This window comes from Pollicipes pollicipes, unplaced genomic scaffold (genome assembly GCF_011947565.3).
Source record: "Pollicipes pollicipes isolate AB1234 unplaced genomic scaffold, Ppol_2.1 Scaffold_4295;HRSCAF=5057_pilon_pilon_pilon, whole genome shotgun sequence".
Taxonomy (NCBI): domain Eukaryota; kingdom Metazoa; phylum Arthropoda; class Thecostraca; order Pollicipedomorpha; family Pollicipedidae; genus Pollicipes; species Pollicipes pollicipes.
In genome coordinates this window covers 38,325,260-38,336,792 of record NW_023596461.1, presented here as the reverse complement: position 1 = coordinate 38,336,792, position 11,533 = coordinate 38,325,260, and the positions used below count along the sequence as shown (strand labels likewise).

Here is an 11,533-nt window from a genome sequence, read left to right as displayed (position 1 = left end):
TTAAATACTTGAGTATTAAAATAAAAATTGCATGATGAAGATCTTCATTCTATATCAAAGATAGTTCCCCAATTATTCATCTCTCACCTAAAGCTATGGATACAAGTGACGTTTCTGTGCTTCATGTATACCGCAGTTGGGACAATTAGTGATATAAATGATCACGGTGCCCTGGTTACAGTATTGGCTTGGCCGATGGCGATTTGTTATGACTGGGATGATTGTTGTGTGCTTCGGGTTCGTTTGCAATTAAAAAGGAAAAATCATTTTTAAAATTAATGCTCTGACCACCTTCAACGCGCTTGATTAACAAGTCATGCTTCGGACCGTGGGCGGGTATGTACCAGTAGGCGATATGTAAATGCATCGTGGGGTATGAGTTGTGAGGACATATATGGTGTAACAAAGTGCACAGGACCTATTGTTTGTCATGACTTGACCACTCATGTTTTACTGTTAACTGTGACTGGTTTGCAACTCTGCCACTGAATGGAAGGAATGCAATCACACACAGCCAAACTGAGTTTAGAATGAGTGGTACAGAAATGTGTGATCTGATCTTTGGCATAACAAACCTGCATGTACTGACATGCTTAAGTACAGTGTTTGTAATAAGGGCCTCTGGTGAATGTGGAACAGCTGCATCATGTGATGCTACAAGTGTTTAAAATTAATTTGGACATAGTTATTTTGACAGCTTATTAGGTTGTAGCTTTAAAGTGATGTGATAAGACAGTATCAGTGGGTGAAGCTCCTGCCTGCACATTGTAACCCTTGAATGCAATCCTAGGCGCAGGCTTCATAGATTGAAATAGCATTCAAATGCAATGCCTTAATAGAAACATTTAGGCTTCAATCTAACATTGCTAAGCATTATATAATAGCTGAGGATACAGTCTAAGCCAAATGATAATAGATATGTACATTAATTTAAGTGTTGATATCTGTGATTCTTTTATAAAGGCTATATAACTTATTATTAGGATGTCATGAGGCATGGGTATATTGCATGATCTTATGATACAGAACTATGTTGGACATCAGAATACTCTGCAGATGCATTGCAACATTGTGTTTGTATTACTATGTTCACTATCCATGCAGAGATGCCTCTTCCTGAAGCTCAGTTTGTAGGGTAAGAGAGTTTTGAACAGCATGGCATGGCTATATTGGTCTGTGCCTCAAAGCACTTTGTGTGTGAATATTTAATGACTGTCAGCATGCAAATAGCCAAGATGATCAGGTGGGCATGGCCCATGCCTGTGCCGCAGGGGTCATATAGTATTGTATAACATTGCATATGAGACTTTGTACTCTTTTTAGTTTGCAGTCCATTTTGTCACCAAATGGATTATGTTTCCTCTACAACTATGAAGGCCAAATCTAGCATTAGTTTACCTGAAGAGCCAAGTTTGAAATGTAATGTTAATTGCACTAAAATAAATCATCCTCATGAAATTTGTTCCTTATCAACCCTCCTGGGGCACTGTGATGCTGGAAGTTCCTCATTGCACCCTGGATTCATCTGGGAAAGCAATTATTAGTTGAGTGGATATTGTAAAATGGTGTCATAGTTGACCTATCCATAGACACCTGAGCAACAGATAGCATTTCATTAAGGTGCATCATCCTGTGGGTTCAGTACTCACCCAAGGTATCATGTTTTTGAGACAAAAGGTGGATGTATGATGGGAAGCTTTATCATAGCGCTGAATGGCATGCTGAAGGTCTTGGTGGTATTTTACTGGTAGACTATTGCAGATTTATTCCATTTTTTTGGACAACTTGCTTGGAAGGACTACTGTCCACACAATAAGCTTTGCTTAGTGAGTAACATAATCACAACATCATTCAAGCAAATGCAGAGAGACATTTTTTCACAATGCACCTTTTGTGGCAAAGAACAAACAAATCAACCAGAAAGATGAGTAAAATTGTGATGAGGATGATACCAAAACTTAAGCAAGGCATCAACACCATCAGGTACCTTTTCAACCCAATACTTATAACCATGGGTAAAAATGGGCATCATCATCAATTGTTTGTAGAGTTAATGAGCTGACTTACATGCAACATTGTTTGAAAATTGGCTGAAATTACATCCTGCCTCATACCTGCCATCTTAGTTGATGCAGCGATGGTAAATGTCTGCTTGTTTGGGCCCAGGTTTGACATATATTGGAGGGCTGTTGGGTCAACACCAGTCCCTTATTGGTCGATTACTGCCATCCTCATGGATCAGCTAATGTAGAGCCTTCTAGATGATTTGCTGGGGGTAGCATCATCCTTCTCATGTAAATCGTCTCAAGTGTTGATTTTCTATGACTGCTGAAACCTCATGTTAATGCTAAAATCTGGAAGAAAGTACAAGAACAGGTCAATCCATCACTTGTGCCCCAGCGGGCGCAAGCCACCGACCACCTGCACGCAGGTCAATCCATGACTTGTGCCCGAGTGGGCGCAAGCTACCGGACCACCTGCATGCAGGGACACACATGTGTGCCACTGCCATTGGCTGCTGGTTTCCTTATCTGAGTGTGCTGATGCCTTGCCATTGGGACCCCTAGTTGTCGAGATTTGTCCCTGGTTCTGCTCTGTGGCCAGTTCTACAGTGTTTTGTTCTTGTTGTTTTGCTTGCTGCGAACATTACGTTTTCTGTGTTAGTCAAATGTGAAATATGGCATTGTTTTGTTTCTGCAGCTATGCGAAAGTTGTCCCCATTTTAACATCTTCCAAATATCTTCAAAATGTTCCAGCATGACCTCTAAGAAGTTAATCTTCTTAGTGCTGAGAACTTCGTGACGTCACGCTCGGTGATTGCAAAGATGTATAAAAAAGCTGTGACTAGCCATGTTGTGTGCCTTAGATAGATACAAAAATACATGGTTAGTTTGAAGCGAGGACAGGATCGCCGTACGTCAGAGGCAGAAGTGTGCAACCGCAGCCCTGATCTCACGCGACTTCAAATTTCTCCGTCGATTTAGGCCACCTTCCTGTCAAAGGTGATTGCTGACGGTTAAGTTCGATGAGGGGTTGCCGAGTTACCCCCCCCCCCCCTCCCCCTCCCTCCAACCAAATACCAATTTGCACAAATGGCTCATGGCCTCGCTTGTAACATAAAATTTTTTAAATGCTGTGGGGTTCTTTTTAGCCGCACTGAGAGTTTGTTGTTGCAGCTTTGCTACTAAAAAACTGATCAAGGATAATAGATATTTGATCAAGAATAATAAAAAATTAAGTAGACTTATAAACGAGTCTAAATTGGGCCCAGAAGACTCTTTGCTGCATCATGAAGTGTGTTTTCTGGATCAGCAGGCTCTATTCTGTTTTAAGAAGGTCTTTTGAACGGCTTTGGAGGCCTCATTGTGAACTATAAGTCTCCTGTTTTGAATGGGGAGTCGCCCTCTATATTTTAGGAGGTCGACCCGGTACGTCAGAAGGCGATCGCTCCGGATTAGGATGCCCTGTTTTGGGATAACGAGGCCCTTTTCTGTATGCGGAGGCCCCGTTTGTGAATCGAAGGGATCCTGTTCTGGATAAGGAGATGGGAACCAGATACCCTGTGTTGGGACAGGGAGAACCATTGCTGGGTGATAAGGAATCCCCTCTGCTGGACCGTCTAGACTGGCTATTTGAGAGGCTAAGTCATTAACACAATAGAATCGTGCAGACGTGAGGAGTGGGGAGTGGGTGGGAGGGGAACGCAGCAGCTTATGCCCCCATCGGCCACGCCCCTGCAAAATACCGATCAAAAAAACATTCTGGAAGAAGGACACAATACATTTTGCAAACGTGGGTTTTATTGAGCGTTGCGACCTGTTCTACTACCACGATGTCCACGGCTCTCACTGCGAGCGTGATTATTTTCCTCACTTGAACCATCTGATTGCAGAATTATTTTGCCCGCCGCATTGCGCCTGACCGGCAGCCAAATTCCACGGAGCTGCATTCGCCATGTTCAAGCGCATAGGCAACTGTTCACAGGCAGTAAGTCTTGTGTCGTGATGTGTTAGCTGTTCTAACATATGTTTGGGCTCGTCGCATCTTGTTCATGACATCCAATAATATGTATACAGGCATTTGTTTCTTGTTTAATGTGGGTCAGAATGTGCTCACATGCTGCACAGCCTTAGCAGTCAAGTAGATTTCCATGGCATCAAGTATGACAGCAATGTAACAGGGGTCAGTGTTTGGTGCAGTTTTCAGGTGCTGCTGCAAAACCATGAAGTGGAAGTGGGTATCAGTTGGAAAATGTAGGCTCCGGTTTTCAACCCATTGCCTTGAGTTAGGTCTGAAAAAGAGTAAATTGTTCACCATTTGAGGCATAATTCAAGATGCTTTGATAATTTATTTGCATACTTGCCACACCTTCGATTTTATCCAGCTTGAATATTTGCACTTTGGCTAGTACTAAGGTCATAAATATGCCATAAGTTAATTTTTTGTTTCATTTTGCTCCATGTTATTGTCTTTATGGAATGTCTTAAGAAGACGTGTGCGATACATGGCTATCTCGTATTACACCCAGCATTTGTCACTTGTTTATCTCGTTCGATTATTCACACTGCTTTTGTTTTAAAGATGACTTGCTTTCGTGCTTCATCGAAAGCTTTACCAATTGCAGGGGGCTGGCTTGCGCGGTTTGGAGGCAAGAGCAAGCCTGTAGTGAACCCAGAACAGGGCGATGTCACCTGGAGCAAGTTTGTACATGCCAGCATCTTCACCGTCGTGGTAAGTCAACACACTGCCGTCCATATCCCGCAATTAATTTTTGAATACGCAAACCTTGACTTACGCCCACTGTGTAAGGGGCTTTGTGCTGGCTCCAGTACTCCGTGGAACCGGGGCTGCTTCATGCCATAATGCGTTACATGAGGCCCGCAGTCGCTCCGGTGTTCTGCTCGGTGAGGCCGCTGTCTTGTGGAAGTGATTCTAATTTTAGGGTGTCCTGAGTGTCCGTCTCATTTTCATTTGATGCCCCTCTGGATACAATGTGTGGTGGCTGCAGTAAGGACCGCCAGTCCGTTTCCTCGGCCTCGCCCGCGATGCCGCCACGTGTCGGCGCGGCCTCACGCTGTCGCCATGGCCACAGGGGTCCGGCGCCATCCTGGCCGGCTGCGTCATCTGGGAGTACGAGGGCGTGCGGGCCATGATGCGTCGCTCCATGGACCGCGGCTTGCTGTGGGGCCGCAGGCAGGCGGAGCACGGCTTCAAGCGGGTCAGTGGTGCCGCCCCGTGCTCCGCCGGTCACTGATCTAGGACGGAGCAGGCGACTGCCTCCGGAACGAGTCACGGAAGACTCGTGGTCCCCGGACACCGCGGGTCAAGGGTCCGATACAAGGCAGGGGACTGCTTCTGGAACGGGCCACCCCATGGGGGACTCGTGGTCCCCGGACACCGCGGGTCAAGGGTCCGATACAAGGCAGGGGACTGCTTCTGGAACGGGCCACCCCATGGGAGACTCGTGGTCCCCGGACACCGCGGGTCAAGGGTCCGATACAAGGCAGGGGACTGCTTCTGGAACGGGCCACCCCATGGGGGACTCGTGGTCCCCGGACACCACGGGTCAAGGGTTCGGTACAAGGCAGGGGACTGCTTCTGGAACGGCCACCCCATGGGGGACTCGTGGTCCCCGGACACGCGTCGGGTCAAGGTCCGGTATGGGCAGAGACTGCCTTAACACGGGATGCGTCACGGAAGCCTGTCTCAACTGCAACAGAACTGCGTCCCTGACGTCACGGTCCTACCTTGTTCAACACGTGTGACTTGGGTTTTGATTTAGACAGATTTCATCAGCAACAACTGGGCGTCGCTCTGCCACGCGACTACCACGACCACCCGTCTTGCCTTATATATATATATATATATATATATATATATATATATATATACTATGATACATAAAATATAGCATATATATGACTTGCTCGGGCGTTTTTTTCAAAAGTATCGATAGCTCTTTGTTATGCATGAGCAAATTTGCAATCAATTGCCAGTTAGCTCATATATACTATACCTAAGCATACTAGCCAGTTGTTTCCGAGACATGTTCCCCGTGGCAAAGATATGGAAAGTGGGTCTCTTCAACGTCAACTAAACAAATAGGTATTAACTCACTTTGTAACATAAGGGAGACTTTCCCGATCCATCACAAAACGGCTACCAGGACTGTTGAAGAAACGAGGGAGAAACCTCACAAAACTAAATATGCGTCGGCCTTTGAATCTGGCATCAACAGATGCCTAAGTTCATGCGATGATTATAATACAATTTTTGAACGGATTGGCCATTAAGTACCCACCAATATGACAGCATGTAAGGTCAGTCATGCAGTCATGCATGACATGAATCCGGTCCGACATGATACCATGGCCCGGCCCGGTTTGACACCAAGACTCCGGTCCGACATGACACCATGACCCCTGTCCGATATGACACCATGATCCCGCTCTGACACGGCACCATGGCCCCGTTCCGACACGACACCTTGACCCCGCTCTTAAACGATACCATGACCCCAGTCCGACATGACACCATGGCATTGGTCCGACAGGACATCATGACCCCAGTCCGACATGACACCATGGCATTGGTCTGACAGGACACCATGACCCCAGTCCGACATGACACCATGACATTGGTCCGACATGACGCCATGACCCCGGTCCGACATGGCACTATGATATCGGTCTGACATGACACCGTGACCCCGGTCCGACATGGCACCATGATATCGGTCCGACATGGCACCATGATATCGGTCTGATATGGCGTCATGACTCCGGTCCGACATGACACCATGGCGTTGGTCCGACATGACGTCATGACCCCGGTCCGACATGACACTATGATATCGGTCTGACATGACACCATGACCTCGGTCCGACATGGCACCATGATATCGATCTGACGTGACGCCATGACCCCGGTCCGACATGGCACCATGACCCCGCTCTGACACGACAGCGTGACTGCCGTCCGCGTCTCACCATGACCGAGTCCGCCGACGTCCGCAGCCCGAGTGGCGGAACCAACTGCACAGCTGGTGGGCGTCGCAAACCGACGGTCAGAAGCTCTTCTGGCCCTTGTGCCTGCTCAACGTGGTCGTGTTCCTGGCGTGGAAGGTGCCCGCCTTCTCGCCCACAATGCTGCGTTACTTCGCCTCCACCCCTGCCTCGCGTACGTCTGAGGCTCTGGCTGGGGAGGGGAGGGAGGCGGGCGAAGTTCTACGGCACGCGGGCCACGTGGCGGAGCGGTGTTCTGGGCTGCAGGCCGAGCAGATGCGAGTCCAGTGCTTTTGCTGATTGCGCAGGTGTTAAGCTGTTAAGGGCAGCTGCATTCCTTGACGGCCGGCGACTGGAGCCCGTGCCGGAGCTGTGGTGACGGCCGGCGGTTGGAGCCTATGTCGGAGCTGTGGTGACGGCCGGCGACTGGAGCCCATGCCGGAGCTGCGGTGACGGCCGGCGGCTGGAGCCCATGTCGGAGCTGTGGTGACGGCGGGCGACTGGAGCCCATGCCGGAGCTGTGGTGGACCCATGTTCGTAACGCTCAGCTGACCCTGGTCGCTGTCTGACCATGTTCGGCGGCACTGAGGAGCCCGTGGTAGTCCCGTCAATGGACGCGATCTGTCGTGGACCACAGCGCGTTGCGCCGCCACGCCGTGCCTGCGCCCTGACGCGACTCACCTCCGCCCGGCAGCCTGGTTCCGGCTGCCCATGCTGCTGTCCGGCTTCAGTCATTACTCCTTCACGCACCTGGCTGTCAACATGTTTGTGTTGCACAGTTTCTCCACCGGTGAGTGGTGGGCGGCGCGCCGCGTGCCGCGTCGTCGTCGGTGGACACCTCCGCTCCGGAGAGATCCGAGGCTGAGGCGCCGCCAGAACGTCTTGGCCCTCGCTCCCGCACATCAGTCCCTACAGTGAACGACTAGCCATGTGATGAGCTGTCTGCCATGTGTTTGGTGCTTTACAGAAGATGTCAGGCGCATGAGATGCTCTGTGCGCCTCTTCGCTTATTCGGGCATCAAAAGCTGGGCGTGGACACGGATACGCGTGTGTGTGAACATCCTAGCATCCTTGTGCGCCACGCACTGACTGCAGCTGGCTGGACCTGTCATGATAACGCGCTAGTTCTGCACCGTTGCAACGTTGACGCGCCACGCGTGTGTGTGACGTTATCGTGGCGTCGTGCACCCCTGTCGGAACGTGGCTGTAACGACTGCATCTACCACGACGCGAGGTGACGTGACTGGATTTACGGCCCATTACGAAGAGTCGCGCACATTAACTATCGCAGCCCACCCGCACCCAGCCTGGTCGGTGGGGACCGACGAGTCCGTTCCACCCGGTCCGCCACGGTCACGCTGGGGGCGGCACCACGACCGGTCACGTGACACCGTGATCCGCCACAACCGTCAACTCAGTGCTCGCTCAGCTTGCACCCTAGCGACATATCCGTGAGCCACTGCACCTGTGCAGACACACCAGCGCCGGCGGCGGCTCGCCTCGTGCACCACACGGACTGCTGGCAGCTCCACTGCACCTGTGCAGACACACCAGCGCCGGCGACGGCTCGCCTCGCGCACCACACGGACTGCTGGCAGCTCCACGCAGCTCCCCACAGCGCGTGCTGTCGCGGCGCCACCTGGAGCCGCTGCCTCCGACTGTAGCGTGCCCGACAGCGGGCCTGCGTTAGTGGGGGTGGTGGATGAACTGCGTGCGTCCGTCTCTCTCCAGGTGCCGTGGCGATGCTGGGCAAGGAGCAGTTCCTCGGACTGTACCTCAGCGGCGCGCTGGTCTCCTCGTTAGGCAGCTACCTCTACAAGATGTTCGTCTTCACGCCGGCCGTCTCCATGGGGGCGGTGAGAGACGACACAGCCGGATAGTGTACAGCACACCGGTGTTGGCTTCCTGGCACACTGGTTTGTGGGGTTCAAGGGGTTTTCTTCAACTTTGAACTCTATGCCAGGCAGTCGCAATGCCCCTTAATCCTCACCTATTGCTCTCTCTCCCCTGACACGAGTGCTCAGTGCCCCGGCTCTCCTCCAGACTGGCGCGATGCTTCTCACTTCCATGACGTGATGCTGCTCACTCCCATGACGCGATCCTTCTCTCTCTCCTATGACACGATGCTTCTCACTCCTCGGACGCAATGTTCTCAACTCTCCCACCAACACAATGTTCCTGGTTCTCCTTACACAATGTTCCGAACTCTTCCGACACAAAACTACGGACTCCTCAGACACAATGTTTCTGATTTTCTCGACACAATGCTACTGACTTCTCACTTCCATGACGTGATGCTGCTCACTCCCATGACGCGATCCTTCTCTCTCTCCTATGACACGATGCTTCTCACTCCTCGGACGCAATGCTCTTAACTCTCCCACCAACACAATGTTCCTGATTCTCCTTACACAATGTTCCGAACTCTTCCGACACAAAACTACGGACTCCTCAGACACAATGTTTCTGATTTTCTCGACACAATGCTACTGACTTTCCCGACGCAATGCTTCTGACCCCCTTCCCCGAGACACCAGGCTCATGACTCCCCCAGCGCAACGCTTCTGAATCCCCAAAAATGTTTGTGACTCTCCTGACAGTGTTCCGGATTTTCCCGACAGAACGCTCCTGACCCCCCACACACAATGTCTCTGACTTTCCAGGCGCAATGCTCTTGACTGCCCTACACTGTCGTGAGCAAGTATTTTAGGTGAATGAGGTCACCATATAATTGACCACATTATATAAGTGACCATATAAATGTTAGAATGGCGTATTGTGTGAATATTTGCAGGTCCCTGGGACACGTTCAAGTTGACCTAATGTGTGATGGAACCTCGACAAACTATTTCGGGGCCCGCAATATCCTGCTGGCGCGGCCTCCACGTCGGTGCCAAGGGGCGCGTGGGCCTCGGCCCGTTCTGCCCGACCCTGCTCCTGACTCGGTCCGCTGGCTCTGCGCCTGACAGTCGGGCGCCATCATGGCCGTGCTGGGGTTCGTCTGCACCGAGTCACCCGACTCCAGGCTGGCCATCATCTTCTTGCCGATGTTCACCTTCACGGCCGGCACGGCCATCAAAGCGGTGATGGCGTTCGACACGCTCGGCGCCGTCCTCCGCTGGAACTTCTTCGACCACGCCGCCCACCTGGGTGGCGCCCTCTTCGGCGTGTGAGCTCCGGGGCGCGGGCACCGTGTGGGGATGGTGGGCTCGGAGAGCATTCTCGGAGAGGAGAGGTCTCGGAGAGCGTCCCTCGCAGAGGCATCTCGGAGGGCGTCTTGCAGAGGTCTCTCAGAGGGCGTCTCACAGAGGTCTCTCGGAGGACGTCTCGCAGAGGTCTCTCGGAGGCCGTTTCCAGCGTCAGTCCTGCCAACACGCCATCAGCGTGAGCTGGCCGCCGAGGCGCCATGCGTATTGGCACACCCGTGCCCGGTGAAAGTGGCGATCAAACTGCTCATTCTTGACTGCGGTTGTTGTTTTTTATTAGCGTAGACCAATTAAAAGAGCGGTACATTGTACGAGAAGGGTGCGAGTGGGTCGAAGGCATATCCTAAACTTAAATCGGGTGCGGTGTCAGACTTTGCACGCGTGTTTTGCCGGTGCTCTCAGGTGTTGTACAATAACAGCCGCTTCCGAGACCGCACGTCACCGTGCCTGGTATCCCCACAGAGGCAGCTTTCCAAGGTTGCCTGCTTCCCTCTGACCGGACGTGCAGCCGCTCCGTCCACAGAGGCCTGCTCTCCGGCGCCGGTCCCGCTCCCGGGGCCGCGCCGCTGACCACCGTCCGGTCCCGCTCCCGGGGCTGCGCCGCTGATCACCGTCCGGTCCCTCTCCCGGTCCCGCTCCCGGAGCCGCGTCGCTGACCAGCGTCCGGTTGCAGGTACTGGTCGCTGTACGGCCGGCAACAGGTGTGGGAGCGGCGTGAGCCCGTCATACGCTGGTACCACAACCTGCGCGAGGCCACCCGACGGCCGTGATCGCCGTCGCCGGTCCGTCGTCCTCGTCCGCCAGCGGCGTCCGGGCGTCCCCGGTCGCGTCACGTGTGTGGCGGAGCCTCGACACGGACAGCGCGCGCGGCCGGAGCCGGTGCGCCGCCGCCGGCCGAGCCTGCAGCGGCGCCCGCTCACGAGCGGCCCGCCGCCGCCGTTTGCCAGCTGTGCCGCTGTCGAGGTCGGGCAGCTCCCAGTGGTCGGCACGCGTCTAGCGATGCTGCGTCCCTCGAGGCCCGCTGGTGCCGCTGGTGCCGTCGGCGCTCCGCCGTCTCCTGTTGTGCCACGTGTCTGGTGACGAGCCGAGCGTTCGGATGAGCGCTGTGAAGCCGCGGCGCCAGCGCCGGCGCGCTCGTGCCTGGCGCCCAGCCGCCGGCTTCATCCTGACGGGAGCAGTCACTCGCGTGTCGAGTTTAGGGCGGTGATTACGGCAGAGTTACGTAGTCTATAGCTGAAACGTTTGTTCTGGTTTTGATAAAGGCATACAGTTTTGACGAACCCGTTGTGTTCACTCCCCACAACGGTGCGCTGGCGCAGCTGA

General features: G+C 52.8%; 1 protein-coding gene across 1 annotated transcript; it reads left to right on the top strand.

Annotated features, from left to right (window-relative positions):
* The first annotated feature begins 203 nt into the window (after positions 1-203).
* On the top strand, positions 204-11,482 carry LOC119096879 (presenilins-associated rhomboid-like protein, mitochondrial). The gene is made up of 9 exons (XM_037219863.1): positions 204-336; positions 3,893-3,987; positions 4,625-4,731; positions 5,093-5,218; positions 7,017-7,179; positions 7,699-7,794; positions 8,736-8,860; positions 9,974-10,173; positions 10,884-11,482. The coding sequence occupies exons 1-9, from the start codon at positions 317-319 to the stop codon at positions 10,978-10,980; spliced, it is 1,029 nt and encodes a 342-aa protein (XP_037075758.1). The 5' UTR covers positions 204-316; the 3' UTR covers positions 10,981-11,482.
* The last annotated feature ends 51 nt before the right edge of the window (positions 11,483-11,533 follow it).